The 27,512-nt window shown below is 40.6% G+C and overlaps 2 protein-coding genes and 1 long non-coding RNA gene across 3 annotated transcripts; 1 reads left to right on the top strand and 2 right to left on the bottom strand.

Annotated features, from left to right (window-relative positions):
* Positions 1 to 531: 531 nt before the first annotated feature.
* Positions 532 to 10,779, bottom strand: LOC115387660 (myosin heavy chain, fast skeletal muscle-like). The gene is made up of 39 exons (XM_030090473.1): positions 10,576 to 10,779; positions 10,302 to 10,445; positions 10,055 to 10,211; positions 9,921 to 9,948; positions 9,714 to 9,822; positions 9,541 to 9,633; positions 9,388 to 9,451; positions 9,186 to 9,284; positions 8,995 to 9,098; positions 8,758 to 8,896; positions 8,224 to 8,342; positions 7,967 to 8,116; positions 7,723 to 7,893; positions 7,331 to 7,637; positions 7,129 to 7,205; positions 6,955 to 7,042; positions 6,750 to 6,867; positions 6,553 to 6,676; positions 6,330 to 6,466; positions 5,983 to 6,238; positions 5,600 to 5,842; positions 5,329 to 5,505; positions 5,098 to 5,243; positions 4,889 to 4,979; positions 4,403 to 4,792; positions 4,127 to 4,253; positions 3,819 to 3,937; positions 3,451 to 3,647; positions 3,165 to 3,348; positions 2,864 to 3,029; positions 2,666 to 2,790; positions 2,248 to 2,556; positions 1,965 to 2,168; positions 1,694 to 1,819; positions 1,433 to 1,603; positions 1,225 to 1,329; positions 1,046 to 1,141; positions 817 to 948; positions 532 to 552 (listed from the first exon to the last, which is right to left on the bottom strand). Exons 1-39 carry the CDS (start codon positions 10,777 to 10,779, stop codon positions 532 to 534), a joined length of 5,817 nt encoding a protein of 1,938 aa, XP_029946333.1.
* On the top strand, positions 809 to 16,413 carry LOC115387712 (uncharacterized). The gene is made up of 3 exons (XR_003931404.1): positions 809 to 977; positions 9,503 to 9,513; positions 16,403 to 16,413. It is a non-coding gene; the product is annotated as an uncharacterized LOC115387712 (long non-coding RNA).
* Positions 14,765 to 26,087, bottom strand: LOC115387663 (myosin heavy chain, fast skeletal muscle-like). The gene is made up of 39 exons (XM_030090474.1): positions 25,884 to 26,087; positions 25,642 to 25,785; positions 25,393 to 25,549; positions 25,265 to 25,292; positions 25,064 to 25,172; positions 24,889 to 24,981; positions 24,736 to 24,799; positions 24,536 to 24,634; positions 24,287 to 24,390; positions 24,054 to 24,192; positions 23,783 to 23,901; positions 23,549 to 23,698; positions 23,262 to 23,432; positions 22,870 to 23,176; positions 22,653 to 22,732; positions 22,479 to 22,566; positions 22,274 to 22,391; positions 22,070 to 22,193; positions 21,847 to 21,983; positions 21,409 to 21,664; positions 21,008 to 21,250; positions 20,726 to 20,902; positions 20,465 to 20,610; positions 20,297 to 20,387; positions 19,803 to 20,192; positions 19,462 to 19,588; positions 19,270 to 19,388; positions 18,040 to 18,236; positions 17,778 to 17,961; positions 17,531 to 17,696; positions 17,236 to 17,360; positions 16,791 to 17,099; positions 16,508 to 16,711; positions 16,289 to 16,414; positions 16,026 to 16,196; positions 15,818 to 15,922; positions 15,641 to 15,736; positions 15,408 to 15,539; positions 14,765 to 14,782 (listed from the first exon to the last, which is right to left on the bottom strand). The coding sequence occupies exons 1-39, from the start codon at positions 26,085 to 26,087 to the stop codon at positions 14,765 to 14,767; spliced, it is 5,817 nt and encodes a 1,938-aa protein (XP_029946334.1).
* Positions 26,088 to 27,512: the final 1,425 nt, after the last annotated feature.

Below are 27,512 nucleotides of genomic sequence, written 5' to 3'. Positions count from 1 at the left end.
GTATAGCAACGAAAATAATACTGTAAAGCACACTTAGACTTTTAGGATCAATGGTCCAGACCAAGGATGAAAAAGTAAAAGTAAAGTTTTGACTTACATCTAATTTACTTTGCATTAATACTGGCATTTGAACATTGAAATACAATACATGCTTGACTGTGTGTTCTGCAAAACATAATTTTTTTTGCAACAATGCCTTTTGATGGCCAAATTTGTTGTTATTTTTGTGATATTTTACCAATGATCATAAAATACATACAATAAGGTATCAGACCAGGCACTTCTAATCTTACCACATTAGATGAATTTACATGACATTTTGTTGCTACATGGACGTTTCATACAAGGTAAATTTTATTCAGATTTGTAATTTCAAGATTTGTTCAAATGGAATCAACATGACTGGAGGTAAAAAGGAAGCAAAAGTCAGAGTTTTCAAACATTTATTCAGGATTTACAGAACAATATATTCATGGGTTCATATTTTATGAACACAGAAATGAACCTTCATCCTCAGCTGGATCTCTTAGCTCATTCAGCGGAATCAGTTCCCTGAAATGAAGAGAATAATATGGGCATCAAGTCAGTGTAGTAACACAATGGCGCAGAAGTACAACAATATTCAGCATTTGTTGAAAGGAAAATAACAACAGCATTAAATAATTGGTGAAATTATGGCTTGCAGAACAGTGCATTGCAGCTGAGTACAGTTTGACCAGTAAATATGTATAATGTTTAGTTTATACTAGCAAGTATAAAATAGGGTTATATCGATGAAGTCAACACATAATGCTGTAAATAAGATTAAAATGTTACCTTTCCAACATCACGGCTTTTGGCTCTCATTTTGTTGACCTGGGATTCAGCGATGTCCGCTCTCTCCTGAGCTTCCTCCAGCTCATGTTGGACCTTTCTCAACCTGGACATGTGAGTGTTGGCCTGCTCCTCCTGTGAAGGATTTCAGGTTGTGCCAATGAGTCTTACATGACTGTGCAACCAATCAACTCACCATGAATTGTGTGGTTTAACATTGTGGTTGACTTACAGCCTCCTCAGATTGTCTCTTGTACGCCTTGACTTTAAGCTGCAGCTTGTCCACCAGATCCTGAAGTCTGGTCACATTCTTCTTGTCTTCCTCAGTCTACATGAGGAGGATTTATTATGTATTAATTATTTAACACAAATAAATAGAAGCCAGTGCAATATATTTCACGAATGCATTACCTGGTAGGTGAGCTCCTTCACTCTCCTCTCATATTTGCGGACTCCCTTAACAGCATCGGCTCCACGTCTCTGCTCACCCTCAACTTCAGCTTCCAGTTCACGCACCTGCAAGTTTTCAAAAATATTTCAAGTTCAACACATGTTCATGTAAAGAGAAAGCCGAATGTGCAAATTTAATACTTCGATAGTTTATGTAAAACACTGTTACCCTGGACTCCAGTTTCTGGAGCTGCTTCTTGCCACCCTTCATGGCGAGGTTCTCAGCCTCATCCAGACGGTGCTGCAGATCTTTGACTGTGACCTCCAGGTTCTTCTTCATCCTCTCCAGATGAGCACTGGTGTCCTGTTCCTTCTTCAGCTCCTCAGCCATCATGGCAGCCTAGAGGTTTTCAAATTTTAAATCATTATTTGGACCCAATTATGATTCCATGTGAAATAAAAAAAAGCTGTGAAAATGTTGTAATCTCACATCAGTGATAGCCTTTTTGGCTTTCTCCTCAGCGTTTCTTGCTTCCTGAACAGCATCGTCCACCTCACCCTGAACCTGGACAAAGTCAGCCTCCAGCTTCTTCTTGGTGTTCAGCAGACTGGTGTTCTGCATGTTCAAGAAAGATCAATCAATTAAAGGGAAAATTATACCAATAATAATGTATATATATATATATATATATATGTGTGTGTGTGTGTGTGTGTGTGTGTGTGTGTGTGTGTGTGTGTCTTATTTATGGTTAATAAACAACCTGAGAGTGCAGCAGTCCCACACGCTCACTGGCATCAACAAGCTCCTGCTCAGCCACTTTGCGTCCTCTCTCTGTCTGCTCCAGGGCGGCTCTCAGCTCCTCGATCTCAGCCATCATCAGACCATTTCTGCGCTCCACCATTGCAACCTGCTCCTTCATGTCCTCCTGTCCTCTGACAGCATCATCAAGGTGCAGTTGGGCATCCTGATGACACAGAACGAATTCTAAACATGCTGCATGGTTATTTTCCATTGCTCGTGATGAACTATCTCAGAAAACTGACCTTGAGCTGTCCCTGGACATTCCTGAGTTGTTTCTGAGCCTCAGCAGCCTGCCTGTTGGCATGGCTCAGCTGAATCTCCATCTCATTCAGGTCTCCCTCCATCTTCTTCTTGACTCTCAGGGCATCATTCCTGCTCCTGACCTCAGCGTCAAGAGTGCTCTGCATGGAGTCGATCACCCTCTGGCTGTTTCTCTTGATCTGCTCCATCTCCTCATCCTTCTCTGAAAGCTTCCTGTCAACCTCACCTTTCACCTGGTTGAGCTCAAGCTGAACGCGGAGAATCTTGGACTCCTCATGCTCCAGAGTGCCCTACAAGAAATTAACAAATAATCAAATATTTGCTTTGTTATGATTAATGAAGCAATCATTACTGTTATTATAATTTTCCAAGTATTAAACAAAATGCCAAATACATTACCTCAGCTTCTTCGAGAGCTGTCTGAATTTCAGCCTTCTCACTTTCTACAGCCTTTTTGGCTTTTTCTAGTTCATGGATGCTCTTTCCGGTCTCCCCAATCTGTTCAGTCAAGTCGGAGATCTCCTCTGCAGATCAAAATGACAAAGATAAGGAATTGCAGACTTTTTGCAAATGGTGACAGTTGAATACTGAACATACGTTGCAGGTTCTTGTTCTCTCTCTTCATGGTTTCCAGCTGATCCAGAGCCTCTTCATAGGAGTTCTTCATCTTGAAGAGTTCAGTGCTGAGAGAGCGAGCCTCCTTTTGAGCGCCTTCCAGCTCTGCCTGTCCCTCCTCATATTTTTGTTTCCATTCTGCCAGGACCTACAAATATAAAGACCAAAAATGTTAATTGATAAATGGCCACATCTAGCTGGAATGCTGACACTCGCTTCTTAATACCAAAAAGTATAAGGAAGTGCCTTTTCTGTTAAAAGTTGGGCTGGTTTAACAGCTTACCTTGTCAAAGTTCCTCTGCTTTTTGTCAAGGTTGGCAGCCAGACCATTGGCTCTCTCCACATCAATCATGAGGTCCTCCACCTCTCCCTGCAGCCTCTGCTTGGTCTTCTCCAAAGAGGCACACTTGGAGTTCACAGCCTCAATGGATTCCTCAGCTTCCTGCAGGCGCTGGGCAAGCTTTTTCCTGTGAACAACATGCAACTATTGAAACATTTCTGTACATTATGAAACAAAATCTTGTTTCTGAAGTTATTTATTGTTCTGAAAGTAAGAGGGTTTCATGTACTTGGCCTCCTCCAGCTCCTCAGTGCGCTGGATAGCATCAGTCTCATATTTGGTTCTCCACTGAGCCACCTCACTGTTGGCCTTGGACATTCCCCTCTGCAGCTCAGCCTTGGCCTCCTGCTCCTCCTCAAACTGCTCCCTGAGCAGGTCACAGTCATGGCGGGCTGACTGAACAGCATGAGCCAGGGCGTTCTTGGCCTACACATGTATATACAACATGAATTACTTCAACATCTTACCATGTTGCATTGTATAAAAACTGTACATTTGTTATACATTGTATCAAAAAATCTATATTTTCATGTTGAACATGAAAGATCAGTTGAATGTGTCTGATGATGAAGAGCCATGTAACATGGCAAACAGTACCTTCACTTCCTCCTCAATGTGTCTCTTAAGTTCTTCAATCTGCTGAGTGTATGCCTGCTTGCCTCGTGTGAGCTGGGAGATGAGCGCTTCCTTCTCCTCAATCTGACGAGCGAACTCACCTGAACCATCGTAAGATTCAGATTAGAATTCTTTCTTTCATAGATGACAGGTATTATGAAGTGACGTACATCATGCAGAAAAAACTTTCTTGGAACACGAGCGCATCATACATGTCAAATCAAAATTTTACACCTAGAACAATCCGTTATTCTAAACTAGGACTTTTTATGCAATCCTTAAATACAAACCGTTTTCAGTTTGCAGTCTTGCCCTCTGTGCACTCAGGTCATTCAGCTGGCGAACATTCTCATCATTCTTGGACTTGATTTCGCTCAACTGGTCCTCAAGAGTTCGGCACATTTTCTCCAGATTGGCCTGTCACAGGAAGATAAGGAGAAATAGTCAAATTTAGAGACTTTATTGATGAAATATGTAAAAAAAAAAAAAAAATTCGTCACCATTTCTTGAACCATTGCTCAATTGCGATGTCATTTTCAGTTTTTAAGAAAAAAAATATTCTAAACCTTTGCTTTGGCTACAGCCTCCATGTTGCTGGACAGGTCATCGATCTCCATCTTGTACTCGCTCTTCTCCTTCTCCAGCTTCTGCTTGACACGCTGGAGGTTGTCGATCTGCTCTCCCAGCTCTGCCACACTGTCAGCCTGCTTCTTGCGGAGAGCTGCTGCAGTAGCTTCGTGCTGCAGGGTGGATTCTTCAAGGTCACGACGCAGCTTCTGGAACTCAGCCTCACGCTTCTTGTTCATCTCAATCTGAGCGGCGGTTGCTCCACCAGCTTCCTCAAGCCTCTCACTGATCTCCTCAAGCTCCCTGGAGAGATCAGCTCTCTGCTTCTCCACCTTAGCCCGAGCAGCCCTCTCAGCTTCAATCTCCTCCTCCAGCTCCTCAATGCGAGCCTAGAGATGATAATGGAAACATCAAAAGTGTTTAATCACTTCATAACTTGATTGAAAGTCAGAGAATTGAAAAGTTATGGATAAAATTGATGTCACCTGGAGTTCCTTGATCTTTTTCTGAAGCTGTGAACCAAGAGACTGTTCATCCTCAATCTTGCTGAGCAGCTGGCTCGTCTCAAAGTCTTTCCTGAAAGTGGCCAGGAAATAATGTTAGGGAGAAGCTAATTGTCTCATGATGGCTAGATCAAGTTTAAGTTTCTTAATCTTTTGCTACACATTTGTATGTGAACGTTTTTGGCACTAACTTCTTGAGTTTCTCTTCAGATTGCTGCTTGTCATTCTCCAGATCCATTATGGATTCCTGGGCCAACTTCAGATCTCCTTCAAGCTTCCTCTTGGCTCTCTCAAGGTCCATGCGGAGCTTCTTCTCTTGCTCCAGTGAACCCTCAAGCTGTGAGACAATAAAAAATGGAATAAAAATAATTTAAAAGTTTAAAGTTTCCACAGTATTTCCAGCTTAAAGATAGTTTTCTTACATCGTCCACTTGCTGTTCCAGCTTTGTCTTGGCCTTGCTCAGAGTGTTGACTTTGTCTTCTTCTGCCTGCAGATCATCCAGTGTTTGCTGGTGAGCCTCTTGGAGGGCTTTCTTCTCCTTGGTCAACTTAGCGATGGCCTCATCTTGAGATGCCATCTCCTCAGTCAGGTTTTTCACCTGAAATGTTATGAATAGAATAAATTGAGGTGTGACATAACAAAGCAAAACAAGGCATTTCAACATTTTTGTAAAATGTCAGATCAAAGTGAACCTTGTTCTCAGTGGCATGTTTCTCCTTCTCCACTTTAGCCAAGGTGAGTTCCAAGTCATCAATGTCCTTCTTCAGCTCAGAGCACTCATCCTCCAACTTCCTCTTCTTGGCAGTCAGCTCAGCATTGATTTCCTCTTCATCCTCCAGCCTCTCAGTGGTCTCTTTGAGTTTGGCCTCAAGCTGGATCTTGCTCTTGATCAACCCTTCACATCTTTCCTCTGCATCAGAGAGGTTTTCACCTTCCTGTAGTTTAAATACATTTTGGAAATGTTCAAATTGAAATATTGAAAACATTTTGGATTGCCTTTTGGGTTTTGGAACATTACAGCAACATATTTGAATCAGTTTTTTTTCCTTTTTTTTCTTTAACTATTTTTACTCACAGCTGCCACTTGAAGCTGCAGGTCATTTTTCTCCTGCAGAAGGGAAACCATCTTCTCTTCCAGTTCCTTCTTCTTGGCAAGAGCGGTGGCTAAGTCTGTTTGCATCTTGCCATAGTTCTCTTTCATCTGCTGCAGCTCCTTCTCAGTCTCAGCACTCTTCAAAAGTGGCTTGATCTTGAAGTATAGATGCATCCATGGCCAGTTCTTCACATTCATGAATGAACGGACGTTGTACTGGATGGTGAAGATTGCATCTCTACAAAAAAGAAAAAAAAAAGTGAGTTGTATATTTGTATTGGGGAAGTAAACTTTTTTTTTAGAGAAGGTGCAATGATTAACAACTCCACCTTCTCTCCATCATCTTGACAAATTCCTTCCTCATTTGGTATCCTCTGCAGAGAGCCTGAGTCATGGTCACCAGCTCAGCCAGTTTCTCATCTCTCATCTCCTCAAGAGTACCCAGCAGACCAGCTTTGAAGAACACCTATGATGGCAAGTCAGGAATGTTTTTTAACAGTTTGAGTCCATCCAGCAATAAGTTATAAAAGACAAAATATATTTACAACATACTTTGGTGTGGCCAAACTTGTACTGAGTGTGGTCCACATCAATGGAGCCCAGCAGCTTCTCTGCAGCCTTCTTGTTGTCAATGAACTGTCCCTCAGGGATGACACTGGCATTCAGGACTTTGTATCTGCAAGAGGAAATTGTGTTAATGCTGATACAGTTGCTTTATGTAATTTACTCCTATTTACATTGAAGTTCACCTCTGCTTGAAGTCACCATAGAGGATTCTGCTGGGGAAACCCTTTCTGCAGATTCTGATACCCTCCAGCACACCGTTACACCTCAGCTGGTGGATGACCAGGTGGTTTTCCATGAGACCTACACATTGGAAATATATTTTCTTAATAAAGCATCAGTGGCTTCCTTTAAAGGAACAAATACAGAAACCAAATCAAAACAACAGACCTGGAGTCTTTGATTCATTGGGAATCAAGCAGCGCACAAAGTGAGGATGGGTGCTCCTCAAGTTGGTCATCAGCTTGCCCAAGTTCTCCTGTGGATTGCATCATCCTTTGTTCATTTTATTTTTTTCAAATTTGGTTCTACATTTTATACAAAATAAAATTGGACTGTACATACCCTGAACAGAGCAGAGACAGTCTGGAAGGAGCCACCCTTCTTCTTGCCACCCTTCTTGCCGCCACCACCGGAAGCCTCTGTTTCAACAAAGGTTTCAGTGTAACTGAATTGTGGTCAATTCTTAGTCAAGGCTTCACATGCAATTAATCTGCCATTTCCTCTGAGCTTCATGAACAGATGACCGGTTTGGACTTTATCTTACCCTCAGCTGAAGAATGAGATGCATACAGGAAGCACAGCAGTTTGTTGGAAGCCTTCTGGTACAGCTGAACCACTGAGTCGTTCAGGGGGTCCTTGTTCTTGTCCAGCCAGCCAGTGATATTGTAGTCCACAGTACCAGCATAGTGAACCAGAGCAAAGTGAGCCTCGGCCTTGCCCTTTCCAGGCTTTGGCTTCTCAAAGGCCTTTGTCTTCCCAAGATGCTGATCATGCAGCTTGTTCTTGAAGGAAGTATCTGTGGCCTTGGGGAACATGCACTCCTCTTCAAGGATGGAGAAGATGCCCATTGGCTGAGGAGAGTTCATGTTTCTTAGCAAAAATAACTGAGCAGTAGCAACTGTAAGCAGTGAATCATTACACGGTGTGAAAACATACCTTCTCAATAAGCTCAATGCAGGCAGCCAAGTCCATACCGAAGTCAATGAACTCCCATTCAATGCCTTCTTTCTTGTACTCCTCTTGCTCCAGGACGAACATGTGGTGGTTGAAGAACTGTTGCAGTTTCTCATTGGTGAAGTTGATGCAGAGCTGCTCCAAGCTGTTGAACTACAGAAGCAGAAATGCATTCAATGGGTTTGCAAAATGAGGTAATCTTTGTGAATATTCTGCAAACACTCACATCAAAGATCTCAAATCCAGCAATATCCAGCACTCCAATGAAGAAGCTTCTGGGCTGCTTTGTGTCCAACATCTCATTGATACGAACGACCATCCACAAGAACATTTTCTCATAGACAGACTTGCACAGAGCTGAGACAGCATTGTTGACCTGGACAAGGGAATATTGATATTGTTATTCTCCTTGATGATGTGGTACTATTCAATATCAGTCAACAAAACCATTTTTTTCTCAGATGATGTTTTTAATTAGCCTACCTGTGGGACGGTCTGACCTTTGGTCACAAACTCATTTCCGACCTTGACTCTAGGGTAGCACAGAGCCTTCAGCATATCAGCAGAGTTCAGACCCATGAGGTAGGCAATTTTGTCAGCCTCTGGAAAGAAAACAAACATTTACACATCTCCCAAATTGTATTTCCATTGAGAAGGCATACATTCAATGCTTAAAATGAGCTCAAAATAAAGGCAAGATTTTTTTTCTTCCAAAAAAACCTTTCTGGTATTAAAAAAAATGATCAAGAACCATGCTTTCTCATGTAATGCATTCATCTGATTGATTCTTTTACTTGGCTTTAGCTCTGGTACAGATGATTTGGCAGTCCTCTCAAATCATGCTGATCCTCAGCTTGTACACTGTTGTACTATAATTGTGCATTGAGCATATCATTGCACCACAATTTCATTTGGGAGGTGTGGTAAGGTGAACGTTCACCTGCCATGATGATGCTTTTTTTTAATGTAATCTAATAAAGATAGTAAAGCATTCTTAAAAATAAATTCTGTATTTACCCTCAGTGCCATCAGGCTCAGCCTGCTCCTCACGCTGCTTCTGCTTGAATTTCATGTTTCCGTGATGCATCACAGCACCAGTCAGCTTGTAGATGCCAATTTTCTCCTCACCAGTGAAGCCCAAGATGTCAATGGCGGTCTGCAAATTTATGGGTTAAAAAAATCAGTAAATAAATACTTACGTCACAGATCACATTGTCTGGTTTGTTGCTACTATAGAAATAATGATCCACTCACGTCAGTTGCAATATACTCCTCCACATCATTGATACTTTTGACAGTGATTTCACCCTGACTGATCATGTGGTAGTCATAGGGGTTGGTGGTGATCAGGAGGGCCTCTGAAAGAGAAGAAACAGACATGAGATTTATTGCAGATTTCCAGTAAACTCATATTCACTCAAAGTCCATATTCTGCTTTCATGTACCCAGGATCTCGGGCTTGTGGCCAGTCATCAGCTGATAGAAGATATGGTAGCTCCTCTCAGCAGACAGCTGGAAGGTGACACGAGACTTCTCCAGCAGATCTGCAAATGTTTGAGTGACAGAATGGATGATGTTCATACCATGTCAGAAACAAGGTTCGTAACATTTGTATACTCAAATTCTAAATGAATGACCAGAACTTACATGTTTCAATATCAGCAGAGGCCAGCTTTCCCGTAGACCCAAAATGAATTCGGATGAATTTACCCTAAACAATAATAAGACAATGTCTTGCTTGATTGTGATTATCAGTAAACAGAAAAAAATTCTGTGAAAGTCTGTACTTTGAACACTTACGAAACGAGAGGAGTTGTCATTTCTCACAGTCTTGGCATTACCATAGGCTTCCAGCAGAGGATTGGCTGCAATGATTTGATCTTCCAGTGAACCCTACAAAATGATATAAAGTTATAGATGACACCAACAAGAGCAACTCAAATCATCAGAGGTACTTTGGAACCCTATTTTACCTGAATTTTTCCTGATTCTTGTTTCTTGCCAGCTCCAGCCACTGCAATTGTTGCAAAGTACTGGATGACACGCTTGGTGTTGACAGTCTTTCCTGCACCAGATTCTCCGCTGGGGAAGAAAATGACAATTTTTACTTTGCCATAGTCTGAAAATTATCTTTGATTTTTTTTTTACTTCGTTTGTTTTTGGTTGAAGTTGTTACTCACGTAATCAGGATGGACTGGTTCTCACGATCTGAAAAACAGGCATAAATGCTCAAGTCACACCTATAATTGACATATTAAGTAGATTTAACACATCCACATTATATAAGTTGTGTGATGGAAAACATTGATCTTACCTGTGAGCATGAACTGATAGGCATTGTCAGAGATGGAGAAGATGTGAGGTGGAGCCTCAATCCTCTTCTTGCCTCTGTATGCACCGACGACCTGGGCATCGTACACTGGGAGCCACTTGTAGGGGTTCACCACGACGCAGAACAACCCAGAGTAGGTCTGCAGCATTAAAGACATAAAAATAATGTGGTCTGAAACATATGCTTTACAAGTGCAAAGGCATTACTGTGTGTTTAAAATCATACTCACGTAGATCATCCATGATGCAAAACGCTCTTTGAGGTTATACAACACAGACGGCTCATTGAGGTGGGTCATCATGGCCATGTCCTCAATCTTGTCGAACTTGGGAGGATTCATGGGGTGGATGTCATCCTCTTTCACAGTGACTGTCTGTATTAGAAAACAAAGAAAAACAAAACAGGTATTTTGATTTCATATTTCTATGATAAGAAACAAATCTACCATCACTCTTTTTTTTGCTGAGACTGACAGAGGCATTTTTAAGTTTTTCCACACTTACTTTTCCTGTAACTGTTTCCACTGTGGCTTTACCACCCTCTCTCTTGGTGAGTTTGCCCTTGACATACATGTCGTCGGTGTCAGTCACAAAGAAGGCAGTTTTGGCATCAAAAGGAGTGTTCTGGGCTTCAATCCTCTCCTTTTCTGGCTTCCGGAGGTAAATGGCCGCCGAGCCATAGGCCTCCATCTCTGCGTCCGTGCTCATCTTGGCACTTTTGGTGGCTGAAAATGAACATAATACAGGGGCTGTATTTCTCTTGTTTGTGTTTTTATGGGATATCGACAGGCTGATAGGTGACTCATCAGGTTTGTTTTTAAATGTGCACATTTACCTTCCTCGGCTCCAACAGATGTATCTCAGTCAGGTTTGTTGTTTCGATCCTAGAGATGAATTGTTAAAAAAACAAAAAAGGAAGAGAAATAAAAATTATTTTTTTTTGGATATGTGATTTATTTTAAAGTCACTTTGTTTTGTGTAAAATATATGCATAGTTCATAAATGATCTATTATGATAGTTCAATCACTGAATCACAATTGTGTTGTAAATATGTACATCCATGATAAGTCACTGTAACAAAATACACATCATATGGAGATAATGTACTCACCTGAGTTGAAAGCCTACCAGCTATTGTCATTGTCAAAGCAGCTTCTTTTATAGAGGGAGGTCTGGCTCCACAGTAGGTGGGCCCTGCTCAATTTGGTCATGTATTCTTGTCATGTTGCCGCTAATCCTGTGACACTGGCGTTTGAAGTGATTGTATTGCCTTGTAAGCACATTTGTAGCAGCAGGTAAATGAGTTGTTCACACTGATTAGTGATAAGTTTGACTGTATCCAACACATATTCAACAAATAATGAACTGCCCATTAAAATGTGCTAATTCTAATGTATAATCTTTAAATGTTAATAATAATTATACTGCAGTAATAATGATGCTTTTATTCATGTTTTGAAAACATTTGTATGACAAATTTCTTCAATCAAACATTACGGAATTTAATTTGTTAACGAACAACATTCCTGTGCACTATTAGGTTGCATTAGTTAAAATAAATGTATTAAATATTAGATTTCATTAATGACAGTTGAACTTTGGTACTAAAAAAAACACTAGTTTAAAAGAAAAGATGGCTACAATGCATGTGCACATATTATTTCCTCAGTTTTGGAGAAGCACACAAATGTCACTGGTGTACAATTGCAGTTCACACCCATCACACTTGTTGGCCCAGTAAAACAAGGTCATTTGTTCCTTAAAGGAGGGTCAAAGACAGTCTATTCAGGGCTTCCTTTACAATAAAAAAAAAAGAGGTTTATAACTGTAATTGGAAATATATATTTTAAGGAATAATGGGTGATTGTTCTTTGTCATTCTAAAACAACTATTATATGTTTCATAAACTATTTGTTACCTATTTTCATCTTTGAAGCTTAATTTTTTTAAAGTGCAAATTGCTTGTCTTTAGAAACACTTTCAGGGATATTACTGAGCACACATTGTTTAATCTTCTGATCCTTCACTATTTCATTAACATAGTTGTCTACCGTCTATTTGCTTCAGTAATATATCTATATGCCATTTATAAATGCTTACTAAATATGTCGAAGCGCTGGCTGTGGTTTTGGAGAAGCATTAAAATGTCATTGGTATACAGTTGCAGGACAGTCACACTCCACGGATGTCTGAAATAAGATTGAGGCTGAGCACCATGCCATAAACACTGAGGAGGGATTACATATCATCTTGGAATGAAGTGGCCCAACAGTTGCCATCAAGGCTGGGATAAGACCCAAAATAAGTTCTGTGCCAATAAACAAGATGGTAGAGATGCCAGGCTTGTAATAGTCTTATAAATGAGAACTGAATACAGGATTAGTGTAGTTTAAAATCTAAATGTTTAACAAACAAAGAGAAAAAAGCGATCTATGTGTTGACATTTTCAGACCGATGTATTTTTAAATCCTGGTTGTTGAGTGAAGACGCCGCATTGCCTTTTTTGTATTGACTTAACCTTTCATCTTCAAAAAAAAAAAAAAGTCCTTGAGAAATGCCACCCATTTGACCTCAGTCAGTAGGTGGGCCATTGTGCAAACATGTGCTCACATGCTTTTTGAGCAGGGTCAAAAGCCATGTGTCCAACATGCTATTCAAGTGAGGTTTAAGGTCCTTGTCATTTTCTTAGCTACCTTATTTCAGTGAAGCCTTGATGTGCTTAAATATATTACATGTCGATTTTACATTACTGGCGAACATAAAGTTTTAGTAGGTATTTTTAAACACACATAAAGCTGTCCTTGCCCATATTAATTCAGTAGTGTTTTTCCATCCTTCATTGTTGTGGATAATAAAACTATGTGTTGGGTTGCCTTGAATTCACAGGAGCCATTGTGTCTCACGTGTAGTGACAAAAATGCAGCAGCTGCTTCAAAATGTGCAAAAACTCCTGTCATTGCAGCTGTTGCACCAAATAATAAGCCTTTGAAAATGATTTATCTAGGGCTTCTTGAAAAAAAAAAAGATCAAATTGGTTGGACCATTAAAAAGTACATTTTCATTTAAGAATTGCCTGAGTCTTATCAATATGATTGTCAACAAAGGGCTGTTTATGAGGGAAAAATTCCAGTGACATGTAGGTTACATCCAATTCTGTCTTGTCATTGCTACGGTGACTGATGGTGTCAGCATAAGATTGCACTGTTTGACCATATTGCATGTGAATCTAACAAGGTTTTCAGAAGGTGAAGATGGACCCAAGAGAGGACACATTGTCCTGACTAACCTTCTCCTTTGCATGGCCTTGAGTGTGTGGAAGCTTGTAGCTGAGGTTCCAAACTAAGCCCCAGACTGCCTTGAAACATGCCAAACATGTCTCGCAAGGAGGAGCCTGAGATGAGTTTAAAAGATAGATTGTTCCATGGCAGAGCAGTAAGACCGAGACAAACATCAGAGCTGCGGATCAGGCTCTCCGGTTTTCTCCTTTGATTGTATGTTTCTTGTTTCATGCTTCTAGAGTGGAGCGCACTGAGAGGGCAGTGCGCTAAAGTTGCAATGTCAAGGTTTCAGTTGTTACTCATAGTTTATATACTAAAGCAAAATGCATATGTGAAGAAATAAGGAAAAACAGGAGAGGAAAAGAAAAAAAAGAGGTGAGCCTGACAGCAATGCTGATTGTGTGTACTTTAATTCTTATGTACAAGACTCTTAAGAATCATTTGCCAGAAACAAAGCTATTTTTTGACAAAAAAAAGTTGATTGCTCTGCTGTGATTTAAGTTCATGATGTATTTTTTTAGTTTCCTGTTAGGCAAGCAGAAAAGCTAGATAGTATCATGATGCGAAATAATTTGCAAATTAAAAACGTTTATCACATATACATTTATCATTCTAGGATTTTATGACAAATGCATCTGGTCCAAATGCAATATAAGAAGCATGTTGCAACATAAGTCGGTCATCAATCAAACACTGTCAATGGTGTAAAGAGGAAAGACCAAAGCCTGTCACTGGAAGCCGTCTATGTCTTTCGAAACAAAGAGAGCTGTCTTTACGTCGAACGCTGACCACTCCCCTTCAGTTGTCTGCGAACAAAAATGCCACAGTCACCGTCCAAGAATATCTTGTCACACAGATGGATGAGCAGTTAGAGTGCAATGCTGACATAAATAGCATTTGTTCCAGGGCCCTGCTCCACCTGTGCTTCCTGTAGCACTGGAAAGAAAACAACACCTCTAACTGCTGTTAATTAATAGGTCCCGGTTGCATCATGTAATCTATTGTTCTACAGCATATGGTTACATCTCTGTCCTTCACGTTGACATTTCAGTAGTCACCTGAGTAATGGAATGAATTATGAAAGAATTTTCTCTTGGAAAAATGTGATCTGGTCATGTATTCTATTGTCCAATAAAAGCATATGTTTTAAAACCTTGCATTCGCTTTCAATGTACAATTCTTTCAGGAAAAATAACTTTATCAAGAGAAACATTTTTTTTCTGGCAGTACTCCGCTGAAAGGCTTTTTTTGTTGTTGTTGAAGCTTTCTGTTTTGATGAAGTGAGTTTGGCTTTGTAAGAAAGAGAGAAGCCATACTTCAGTCAACTGGTTTTTTATTACAAGTGAAGCATACAAAACACAACAGACATTTCATATTTTATGAAGTCCATTAAGTCGTCAGTCATTGTTGTTTCTTACTCAGCAGCCTCAGACTGAAAGGAGCAAATGAAAAAAAAAAGGGACAGAGTATTAGGCCATTTTGTTCAATGACAATCCTCCAATCACATAACAAAACTGGTGTCAAGATAGTGGCCTGTGTGACCTTTGTTGTAAGCCTTGTTCAATTTCAAATAAGCCTGTCAACACCGTGTTTACAAATGGATTTTGCTGGCAATAAGTTCTGGTCATAAATTTAGAGTGCCATTAGAATTCCCATTAATTTATACTGACTGTCACGTCTCTGAAATCTCGGAGGACTGAGCTCTTGAGCCAACAAGTAGCTGCAATAGAGTATTTGAATTCCAGCAATCGCTTTCAGTTTATACCAGGCCAATTGTCATTCCATAACAGACAATTTTAGTGTTGGACATGTCACAAGTGTCACTGACCCACTATTAGGTCTAAATATAATGAACTAACAGTACTTGGCAAACAATTACAGACTGATTGAGTGAATGTAAGCTGATTGCCACAGCAATAATATCAAAAATGATTAAAAAAATGTGTAGACCCCAGAGCAGCATTAACTCACTAAGACATATAAAATCATCCAGATATTAGATTCAAAATTTTTCGACAGTTTTAGTGAATTTATGAAAAAACTGAGTGACGAGTTACCTTTCCAGTATCACGGCTCTTGGCCCTGAGCTTGTTGACCTGGGACTCAGCGATGTCAGCACGCTCCTGAGATTCTTCCAGTTCATGTTGGACCTTCCTGAGCCTGGACATGTGAGTGTTGGCCTGCTCCTCCTGTGAAATGTTTGACAGGGATAATGTAGTTACAGTGCCTTTAATTGTGATATTTTGAATGCAGCTAAAATTCATCTGCCATAAAACTTCAGTTGACTTACAGCCTCCTCAGCCTGTCTCTTGTAGGCCTTGACTTTAAGCTGCAGCTTGTCCACCAGATCCTGAAGTCTGCTCACATTCTTCTTGTCTTCCTCGGTCTACATAAATGATTTATTATGTATTAATTATTGAACAGAAATAGACAGAAGCCAATGTAATATATTTCGTGAATGCATTACCTGGTAGGTGAGCTCCTTCACTCTCCTCTCATATTTGCGAACTCCCTTAACAGCATCAGCTCCACGTCTCTGCTCAGCCTCAACTTCAGCTTCCAGTTCACGCACCTGCAAGTTTTCAAAAATATTTCAAGTTCAACACATGTTCATGTAAAGAGAAAGCCGAATGTGCAAATTTAATACTTCGATAGTTTATGTAAAACACTGTTACCCTGGACTCCAGTTTCTGGAGCTGCTTCTTGCCACCCTTCATGGCGAGGTTCTCAGCCTCATCCAGACGGTGCTGCAGATCTTTGACTGTGACCTCCAGGTTCTTCTTCATCCTCTCCAGATGAGCACTGGTGTCCTGTTCCTTCTTCAGCTCCTCAGCCATCATGGCAGCCTAGAGGTTTTCAAATTTTAAATCATTATTTGGACCCAATTATGATTCCATGTGAAATAAAAAAAAAAGCTGTGAAAATGTTGTAATCTCACATCAGTGATAGCCTTTTTGGCTTTCTCCTCAGCGTTTCTTGCTTCCTGAACAGCATCGTCCACCTCACCCTGAACCTGGACAAGGTCAGACTCCAGCTTCTTCTTGGTGTTCAGAAGACTGGTGTTCTGAATACGGGAGAAAGAGTATTAGGCTTAGGTAATAAAATGCTTGAAATGACACCAAAAAGAAAAAAACTTTCTAAATGTTGACATTCTAACCTGAGAGTGCAGCAGTCCCACACGCTCACTGGCATCAACCAGCTCCTGCTCAGCCACTTTGCGTCCTCTCTCTGTCTGCTCCAGGGCGGCTCTCAGCTCCTCGATCTCAGCCAACATCAGACCATTTCTGCGCTCCACCATTGCAACCTGCTCCTTCATGTCCTCCTGTCCTCTGACAGCATCATCAAGGTGCAGTTGGGCGTCCTGATGACGGAAGAAATTAACACTCAGCATCTTTTTCATTTGCTATTCATAAATGAATGAATCGTCACAGAAAACTCACCTTGAGCTGTCCCTGGACATTCCTGAGTTGTTTCTGAGCATCAGCAGCCTGCCTGTTGGCATGGCTCAGCTGAATCTCCATCTCATTCAGGTCTCCCTCCATCTTCTTCTTGACTCTCAGAGCATCATTCCTGCTCCTGACCTCAGAGTCAAGAGTGCTCTGCATGGAGTCGATCACCCTCTGGCTGTTTCTCTTGATCTGCTCCATCTCCTCATCCTTCTCTGCCAGCTTCCTGTCAACCTCACCTTTCACCTGGTTGAGCTCAAGCTGAACGCGGAGAATCTTGGATTCCTCATGCTCCAGAGTGCCCTTTAAACATTATAAATAATATTAATAATAATTTCCAAAAAATGTTTTGACATCCTCACAACAACAATTCTTTTTTTTTTATACACGTATGAGACAAATATTAATAAAGTGAACAGTAAAAGACTGTTTGAAATACCTCTGCTTCTTCCAAAGCTGTCTGGATTTCTGCTTTTTCAGTCTCCACAGTCTTCTTAGCTTTCTCCAGCTCATGAATGCTCTTTCCAGTCTCACCGATCTGCTCAGTCAGATCGGATATCTCCTCTGAAATAGTGAAGCAAAAAGTACAAAGATCTTACTTTCATGGCTGTTTTCTCTGTGTTTCATCACATAATAACAAATACTTTAATGACTAGCCACAATCCAAAGCCTACACCACTGGAGAAAGAGGAGCTATTATTGAAGAGAAAAGATCTTTGGAGTGAGTTACATACGCTGCAGGTTCTTGTTCTCTCTCTTCAAGGTCTCCAGCTGATCCAGAGCCTCTTCATAGGAGTTCTTCATCTTGAAGAGTTCAGTGCTGAGAGAGCGAGCCTCCTTTTGGGCTCCTTCCAGCTCTGCCTGTCCCTCCTCATGCTTTTGTTTCCATTCTGCCAGGACCTGGAGGTATACAGATTCCTGAAGTCAGTTGCACCTATTATAAGAAAGTACATTTTATGCTAAATTGGTTTAACGGTTTACCTTGTCAAAGTTCCTCTGCTTTTTGTCAAGGTTGGCAGCCAGAGCATTTGCTCTCTCCACATCAATCATGAGGTCCTCCACCTCTCCCTGCAGTCTCTGCTTGGTCTTCTCTAAAGAGGCACACTTGGAGTTCACAGCCTCAATGGATTCCTCAGCTTCCTGCAGGCGCTGGGCAAGCTTTTTCCTGAAAATTAGAGTAATTTTTGGGATTAAAGCCAGCAGCTATAGTGGAAGTTTGTTCAAAGAAAAGACTATTATTTACTTGGCCTCCTCCAGCTCCTCAGTGCGCTGAATAGCATCAGTCTCATATTTGGATCTCCACTGAGCCACCTCACTGTTGGCCTTGGACATTCCCCTCTGCAGCTCAGCCTTGGCCTCCTGCTCCTCCTCAAACTGCTCCCTGAGCAGGTCACAGTCATGGCGGGCTGACTGAACAGCATGAGCCAGGGCGTTCTTGGCCTGTTCAACACAAAGTTAATGTGAGATTATTATTTCCATTGACCCAAATAACACTTTAGTAGCCTACTGCATGTCAGTACTTTCATGTTCAGGGCTGTTAAAATGAGCGCAATAATGACGAATTAATTCAAATTGTTAATAACACCACTCAGATAAAGTCGTGCTTCTTTTTTGATCCTCGTCTCGCACTGTAGTTTGTGAAACCGCGAGGTAGGTGACGTCATACTGCACACTATTGTACAACAGGTGGCGGTATGCAGTTTAAAACCGTTTACAATCCGTCAAAACAGAAGAAGAAGAAGAAGAAGAAGAAGAAGAAGAAGAAGAAGAAGAAGAAGAAGTAATAGTAGTTTGGTTGCCGCGTTGGCACGTTTTATTTATTTATTTATTTATTTATTTATTTATTTATTTATTTGCTTACGTTAGCGCCAATTTGCAGCAGCGTAAATGCAACGTCTACGTGTGTACCGTCTCTGGCGAGGAGAAGGCTGTGCCTTTCTTTTCTTTTATGACGGGTCCAGGTAATTATCTTCTATTACTGACCAAAATAATTTATTGGTTCAGGAGTCTGTTATTGTGATGCCTGAGCTCAACCAGTTTGTGTTGATTAATGTTCGGAAAACTGGAAATTCAGTTGGTTGGACAAAACATGGTCACATTTTTACTAAATGACGTTCCAATCAGGTAAAAATGCCCTTTCAGACGATTTTTTCAGCATGTATAATGATTGAGGTTTTACGGAGATTGTTCTGGACAGTATTTGGCATTGTTCTGGATTGTGGCAATGACAGTAAACATGCATTTACATGAAGGAAGCATATTTGTCCACTCCCACGTTGACAAGAGTATTAAAAACTTGAATATTATCCCTTTAAAGTACATTTAGAACAGATAAAAAAGTGTAATCAATTTGCAATTCATCCAGAGTTAACTATGAACAATCATGCAAATTATCTCGATGAAATATTTTAATTGATTGACAGCCCTAATTCGTACGCTTAATAATGCGAAAGGGGATGAAAACTTTTCATACCTTGACTTCCTCTTCAACCTGCCTCTTGAGCTCCTCAATCTGCTGAGTGAAGGCCTGTTTTCCTCTTGTCAGCTGAGAAACAAGGGCTTCCTTCTCCTCAATCTGGCGAGAGAACTCACCTGAGAAAAGCACATATCAGGGCTTAGCTTTTATATAGAACAGACATTGTTGTTTTATCATTTGATCACTTACCATTTTCTGTCTGAAGTCTTGCTTTCTGTGCATTGATGTCATTTAACTGGCGAACATTCTCATCATTTTTGGTTTTGATCTCACTCAGTTGATCTTCAAGCGTTCTGCACAATTTCTCCAGGTTGCCCTGGGAAAAACATAATAACATATTTATTAAAAAAAAATTCAAAGAAAATTTGTTCATGGCAATTCAAACAGAATCAAAGTTTTGTGATAAAAATTTCCATGACACAGTTTGCTTCTGTGCAAACATTAAAGACAATATCATAAACTGTTAAAAAATAACATAAGAATATTTTGTATCGTGTTTTTGATCATTAATTTCCAAGCTATTGACTCACCTTTGATTTGGCTACAGCCTCCATGTTGCTGGACAGGTCATCGATCTCCATCTTGTACTCGCTCTTCTCCTTCTCCAGCTTCTGCTTGACACGCTGGAGGTTGTCGATCTGCTCTCCCAGCTCTGCCACACTGTCAGCCTGCTTCTTGCGGAGAGCTGCTGCAGTAGCTTCGTGCTGCAGGGTGGATTCTTCAAGGTCACGACGCAGCTTCTGGAACTCAGCCTCACGCTTCTTGTTCATCTCAATCTGAGCGGCGGTTGCTCCACCAGCTTCCTCAAGCCTCTCACTGATCTCCTCAAGCTCCCTGGAGAGATCAGCTCTCTGCTTCTCCACCTTAGCCCGAGCAGCCCTCTCAGCTTCAATCTCCTCCTCCAGCTCCTCAATGCGAGCCTAGAGATGATTGAAGAGGACTTCTTCAGTCATTTGTGTTCTGTAATTTGATTCCCATAATATTAATCAATCTTAGATGGAAATACTTATTCAGTGTGTGTCACCTGGAGTTCCTTGATCTTCTTCTGAAGCTGAGCACCAAGAGACTGTTCATCCTCAATCTTGCTGAGCAGCTGGCTCGTCTCAAAGTCCTTCCTGAATATCAACAGAACCAGAAGCTTTAATTTTGCTCACATGTTGGTGGAACATAAGGAGAACATTCAGTTATTTACTTCTTGAGCTTCTCTTCAGATTGCTGCTTGTCATTCTCCAGATCCATGATTGATTCCTGGGCCAACTTCAGATCTCCTTCAAGCTTCCTCTTGGCTCTCTCAAGGTCCATGCGGAGCTTCTTCTCTTGCTCCAGTGAACCCTCAAGCTGTGAGACAGAAGTAAAAGAATTGTCTCTTAGAAACATTTACAAAAGGGCAAAAATAAGTTTAATAAGTAAACAAGTTTCCACAGTATTTCCAGCTTAAAAATAGTTTTCTTACATCATCCACTTGCTGTTCCAGCTTTGTCTTGGCCTTGCTCAGAGTGTTGACTTTGTCTTCCTCTGCCTGCAGATCATCCAGTGTTTGCTGGTGAGCCTCTTGGAGGGCTTTCTTCTCCTTGGTCAACTTAGCAATGGATTCATCTTGAGATGCCATCTCCTCAGTCAGGTTTTTCACCTAACAGTGTCATGAGAAAAACATTTAAATGCAGCTTAAGGACTCCATGTTTGAAAAATTTAAACCAAAATAATCCCATTTTAGTAAATGTGAATTTAGGCACACCTTATTTTCAGTGGCATGTTTCTCCTTCTCCACTTTAGCCAAGGTGAGCTCCAAGTCATCAATGTCCTTTTTAAGCTCAGAGCACTCATCCTCCAACTTCCTCTTCTTGGCAGTCAGCTCAGCATTGATTTCCTCTTCATCCTCCAGCCTCTCAGTGGTCTCTTTGAGTTTGGCCTCAAGCTGGATCTTGCTCTTGATCAACCCTTCACACCTTTCCTCTGCATCAGAAAGACTCTCCACTTCCTATAGTTGAAATGATTTTTTTTTTCCAATGGGGGAGAGATGGAATAAACCAGAAAAGAAAATATATCTTCAGCGGCTCAATCTTTGTTTTTCACAAACAATATAAATAATTTGATCATCTTTTTCGTCATTGAAACTGAATTTCCTTTGTTACTCACAGCCGCCACTTGAAGCTGCAGGTCATTTTTCTCCTGCAGAAGGGACACCATCTTCTCCTCCAGTTCCTTCTTCTTGGCCAGAGCAGCAGCCAAGTCTGTTTGCATCTTGCCATAGTTCTCCTTCATCTGTGCCAGCTCCTTCTCAGTCTCAGCACTCTTCAAAAGTGGCTTGATCTTGAAGTAAAGTTTCAGCCATGGCCAGTTTTTCACATTCATGAATGAACGAACGTTGTACTGGATGGTGAAGAGAGCTTCTCTAAAAATTCACAAAAGATTTCATACCAGTTATTTTTACTTTTATGTATCAAAGAGTACAAAGAAAATATAGAAAAAAGAAAGTATAACTTAACCCAAATCAGTTGGTGAAATATAAAACCATTTTCAAGTTCATAAGTTCACACAAGCTGGCTTTAAGACAATGCAATGAGGAATGTGTACCTTCTCTCCATCATCTTCACAAACTCTTTCCTCATCAGGTATGCTCTGCAGAGAGCCTGAGTCATGGTCACCAGCTCAGCCAGTTTCTCATCTCTCATCTCCTCAAGAGTACCCAGCAGACCAGCTTTGAAGAACACCTATGATGGCAAGTCAGGAATATTTTTTAACAGTTTGAGTACATCCAGCAATAAGTTATAAAAGACAAAATATATTGACAACATACCTTTGTGTGGCCAAACTTGTACTGAGTGTGGTCCACATCAATGGAGCCCAGCAGCTTCTCTGCAGCCTTCTTGTTGTCAATGAACTGTCCCTCAGGGATGACACTGGCATTCAGGACTTTGTATCTGCAGGAGGAAATTGTATTAATGATGATACAGTTGCTTTATGTAAATTTACTCCTATTTACATTGAAGTTCACGTTCACCTCTGCTTGAAGTCACCATAGAGGATTCTGCTGGGGAAACCCTTTCTGCAGATTCTGATACCCTCCAGCACACCGTTACACCTCAGCTGGTGGATGACCAGGTGGTTTTCCATGAGACCTACACATTGGAAATATATTTTCTTAATAAAGCATCAGTGGCTTCCTTTAAAGGAACAAATACAGAAACCAAATCAAAACAACAGACCTGGAGTCTTTGATTCATTGGGAATCAAGCAGCGCACAAAGTGAGGATGGGTGCTCCTCAAGTTGGTCATCAGCTTGCCCAAGTTCTCCTGTGGATTGCATCATCCTTTGTTCATTATATTTTTTTCAAATTTGGTCCTACATTTTATACAAAATAAAATTGGACTGTACATACCCTGAACAGAGCAGAGACAGTCTGGAAGGAGCCACCCTTCTTCTTGCCACCCTTCTTGCCACCACCGCCACCGGAAGCCTCTGTTTGTGAAAAACAAAACAAAACAAAACAACACAACTTGAACATCACTGAAACATTTTTTTTTCCTGTGAGAAGTTGGTTGTCAAAACTTTTGTATTTCTTCAGTTTTTTTCAACAATTTTTTAAGGATCCTTACCCTCAGCTCCAGCGTGGGCAGCATACAGGAAGGCCAGCAGTTTGTTGGAAGACTTCTGGTACAGCTGAACCACTGAGTCATTCAGTGGGTCCTTGTTCTTGTCCAGCCAGCCAGTGATATTGTAGTCCACAGTACCAGCATAGTGAACCAGAGCAAAGTGAGCCTCGGCCTTGCCCTTTCCAGGCTTCGGCTTCTCAAAGGCCTTTGTCTTTCCAAGATGCTGATCATGCAGCTTGTTCTTGAAGGTGGTGTCAGAGGCCTTGGGGAACATGCACTCCTCTTCAAGGATGGAGAAGATGCCCAGTGGCTGAAGAGATTTCATGTTTCTTGGTAAAAAACATCACTTAGCAGCAACTGTAAGCAGTGAATCATTACATGGTGTGAAAACATACCTTCTCAATAAGCTCAATGCAGGCAGCCAAGTCCATACCGAAGTCAATGAACTCCCATTCAATGCCTTCTTTCTTGTACTCCTCTTGCTCCAGGACGAACATGTGGTGGTTGAAGAACTGTTGCAGTTTCTCATTGGTGAAGTTGATGCAGAGCTGCTCCAAGCTGTTGAACTGAAGAAGCAGAAAAGCATTTAATTTTTTTTCAAAGATTCAAAATCTAGTTCAAAGAAGTGTGTTACTTCAACATCCTCACGAAATTCCATGTTGTAAGAATTGCAAGTTCTTACATCAAAGATCTCAAATCCAGCAATATCCAGCACTCCAATGAAGAAGCTTCTGGGCTGCTTTGTGTCCAACATCTCATTGATACGGATGACCATCCACAAGAACATTTTCTCATAGATAGACTTGCAGAGAGCCATAACAGCATTGTTGACCTGAAACAGAAAATGATTTCACATTACATTTGGTTGCCTGGACAGTTCTTTACTGTACAAAATATACTTTTTAATGTTGTTTACCTGTGGGACGGTCTGACCTTTGGTCACAAACTCATTTCCGACCTTGACTCTGGGGTAGCACAGAGCCTTCAGCATATCAGCAGAGTTCAGACCCAGGAGGTAGGCGATCTTATCAGCCTCTGTATGGAAAAAATATCCTTTGGATGTACATCTCCTTTTCCCAAGTGAACTTATTATTCAAACATTGCACCAGTCATTGATTTGGTAACCTTTCATGGATCAACAATTGTCCAGGTTAAATATGAGCCCCAGCGTATTTCCTCAGACTTACCCTCAGTGCCATCAGGCTCAGCCTGCTCCTCACGCTGCTTCTGCTTGAATTTCATGTTTCCGTGATGCATCACAGCACCAGTCAGCTTGTAGATGTTTATCTTCTCATCAGCAGTGAAACCCAAGATGTCAATGGCAGTCTAGAGAGGAAACAGGGATGTTGATGTTCCATTTTTTTTGTTTTTTTTTTGAATGTCCAGCCTAAATAGTTGTTTGACTAAAATGTGAACTCACATCTGTTGCAATGTACTCCTCCACGTCATCGATACTTTTGACAGTGATTTCACCCTGACTGATCATTGGGTAGTCATAGGGGTTGGTGGTGATCAGGAGGGCCTCTGAAATAGAAGAAACAGACATGAGATTTATTGCAGATTTCCAGTAAGCTCATAATCACTCAAAGTCCATATTCTGCTTTCATGTGTAGTACGTCGCTTTGGACAAAAGCGTCTGCTAAATGAAATTGTAGAATTGTAGATGTACCCAGGATCTCGGGCTTGTGGCCAGTCATCAGCTGATAGAAGATATGGTAGCTTCTCTCAGCAGACAGCTGGAAGGTGACACGAGACTTCTCCAGCAGATCTGCAAATGTTTGAGTGACAGAATGGATGATGTTCATACCATGTAAAAAACAAGGTTTGTAACATTTGTACCCTTTTTTCAAATGAATAACCAGAACTTACATGTTTCAATATCAGCAGAGGCCAGCTTTCCCGAAGATCCAAAATGAATTCGGATGAATTTACCCTAAACAACAATAAGACAACGTCTTGCTTGGTCCTGATTATCAGTAAACAGAAAAAAATTCTGTGAAAGTCTGTACTTTGAACACTTACGAAACGAGAGGAGTTGTCATTTCTCACAGTCTTGGCATTACCATAGGCTTCCAGCAGAGGGTTGGCTGCAATGATTTGATCTTCCAGTGAACCCTACAAAATGATATTATAAAGTTATAGATGACACCAACAAGAGCAACTCAAATCATCAGAGGTACTTTGAACCATGTTTTACCTGAATTTTTCCTGTATCTTGTTTCTTGCCAGCTCCAGCCACTGCAATTGTTGCAAAGTACTGGATGACACGCTTGGTGTTGACAGTCTTTCCTGCACCAGATTCTCCGCTGGGGAAGAAAATTACATGTTTTACTTTACAATAAAGTCTGAAAATTTTCTTTGATATTTTTTCTTTTTTGTTGTTGAAGTTGTTACTCACGTAATCAGGATGGACTGGTTCTCACGATCTGAAAAACAGGCATAAATGCTCAAGTTACACCTGTAATTTACATATTTAGTATATCTACATATCCACTTAAGTTCTGTGATGGAAAACATTGATCTTACCTGTGAGCATGAACTGATAGGCATTGTCAGAGATGGAGAAGATGTGAGGTGGAGCTTCAATCCTCTTCTTGCCTCTGTATGCACCGACGACTACTGCATCGTACACTGGGAGCCACTTATAGGGGTTCACCACGACGCAGAACAACCCAGAGTAGGTCTGTTGGAGTTGAGAGCAAAGGAAATAGTTCAACCTATATCGCACAATTATGTGGAAAAACTGTCAAAATAAATGTTTTTGAGCCAACTTACGTAGATCATCCATGATGCAAAACGCTCTTTGAGGTTATACAGCACAGAAGGCTCATTCAGATGGGTCATCATGGCCATGTCCTCCATCTTATCGAACTTTGGAGGGTTCCTGGGATGAATATCATCTTCTTTTACAGTGAGTGTCTGAATGAGAATAAAAATATTTTTTTAATTTTCACTTTGACATTATCACCGCACTGATCACTTGGAAAATAAAAGATTAAAATGAACAAGCAACTTACTTTTCCTCCGTCTATCTCAACAGTGGCTTTGCCACCCTCTTTGCTCACAAGTTTTCCCTTAACGTACAGTTCTTCTGGGTGAACCACAAAGTATGCAGTCTTGGCATCAAACGGAGCTGTCTGAGCCTCAATCCTCTCTTTTTCTGGCTTCCGGAGGTAGATGGCCGCCGGGCCATAGGCCTCCATCTCTGCATCTGTGCTCATCTTGGCACTTCAGTGGAGCCTGGAATTGTAAGTTCACAAACATGATCATAACCTGTGGAGTGATAACTCACTGAAAAATTGTTCTAGATATGTTCGTCTGATCATGTGATATATAAAGCAATTACCTCACAGATTGCACAGAATTGAAAATATCTTTACACCCAATGAAAGAAAGAAAGAAAGAAAGAGGAAACGTTAGGTATTATTGTGTTAAATAAAGTCCAACATTTGAAAAGCTGTTTTGTCAACGGATGATGAATAAAACTTTGCTCTATAAAACAACAGTGTTTTCAACAGAAATCTGTAAAACAGCTAAAATATGGCATGTTAAGATTGTGGAATAATTGGATGCACTCACCTGGAGCCGGTGCCTGTCAGTTCAAGTGTGCATCTGGTGCCGCTGCTTATATACGTTTCAGTGTGCAGACTCAGCAGAAGCACGCTGCTTTATTTGGTGAAGTAATGCATGCTTGTCACCGGCTTGCCTCGCTGTGATTTGCTCATCACTCTATTGCTTCTACATGCCCATTTTATTATCATCACCATACATTTTTCTTTATTTTTAAATCTCCCAATAAATATATTGCTCTTCTGGGACAGTGGTGTGCAAAGTAATAATCACTATGAAAATGAAATTGTAGAATTGTAGAAAATAATTTGCCTTGATACAAAACGTTGATTTAGATGATTCTCAGAAGAGATTCACTACATGAAAGAAACTATTTTAATACAGAACCATGAATTCTAATTTCCTTTTTAATATGTTGTTTTTTTCACATGAACACTAAATTGTGGCATCTTTTATCTACACACATGCTTGGCAATGATCAAAATTAGATAACATTTGCATTTTGTAATCATAAATACTTAATTGTTGATACAGAGTATTGATTCATATTCATGTTTACGTTCACATTTTACTGACATGGCAGATATGCACTGAATATTGCTACTGATCCAATCAATGTTTGCGTTAAAGTATTACACCTCTGTAGACACATCACATGGTATGCAGTGGCTTTTTTTTAATATTTAAATTTCACACCCAGTGCTACATTTGTATTTATTACGTACTGCCCTGCCACTATACACCAGTGACATTTTTACATGAACCTCAGATATCTGATACAACTTTTACACTCTTGTACTTCCCTTTAATGGTGGAGGGGTGCCGTAGGCCCACTGGAAATCAGAGCTGCCGACTTACATTCTCCTTCAAATGTCAATGACACAATCAAGTGTTGAAGGTTTGTTCTGAGGTTGTTTTTTTTTTTTTACTTCTGAATGTCAGAAAGGTTCATTTCGTATGCATGAAACAATGAAGTTACTTTTCATTCAAAGAAGATGAATTAACTTTGGCATCTCTATTCATATAAATCACACATCAGTTGACAGTGAGGCATTTTAATTTCCCACATAACTAGG

The sequence above is a fragment of the Salarias fasciatus genome, chromosome 4 (genome assembly GCF_902148845.1).
Source record: "Salarias fasciatus chromosome 4, fSalaFa1.1, whole genome shotgun sequence".
NCBI classification, from domain to species: domain Eukaryota; kingdom Metazoa; phylum Chordata; class Actinopteri; order Blenniiformes; family Blenniidae; genus Salarias; species Salarias fasciatus.
This window is presented reverse-complemented; position numbering and strand designations above follow the sequence as displayed.

Coding starts and splice junctions, on each gene's coding strand:
- LOC115387660 (XM_030090473.1), bottom strand. CDS start 10,779: ATGAGCACGGACGCAGAGATGGAGGCCTATGGCTCGGCGGCCATTTAC. Junction 7,043..7,128: donor CTGTCTCTGCTCTGTTCAGG/GTATGTACAGTC, acceptor TGCAATCCACAG/GAGAACTTGGGCAAGCTGAT. Junction 4,980..5,097: donor TCTGAAGAGAAACTCAAGAA/GTTAGTGCCAAA, acceptor GGCCACTTTCAG/GAAAGACTTTGAGACGAGCC.
- LOC115387663 (XM_030090474.1), bottom strand. CDS start 26,087: ATGAGCACAGATGCAGAGATGGAGGCCTATGGCCCGGCGGCCATCTAC. Junction 18,237..19,269: donor AGGTTGAAGAGGAAGTCAAG/GTATGAAAAGTT, acceptor TGTGTTGAACAG/GCCAAGAACGCCCTGGCTCA. Junction 15,737..15,817: donor TGAAGGAGCTCACCTACCAG/GTAATGCATTCA, acceptor TCATTTATGTAG/ACCGAGGAAGACAAGAAGAA.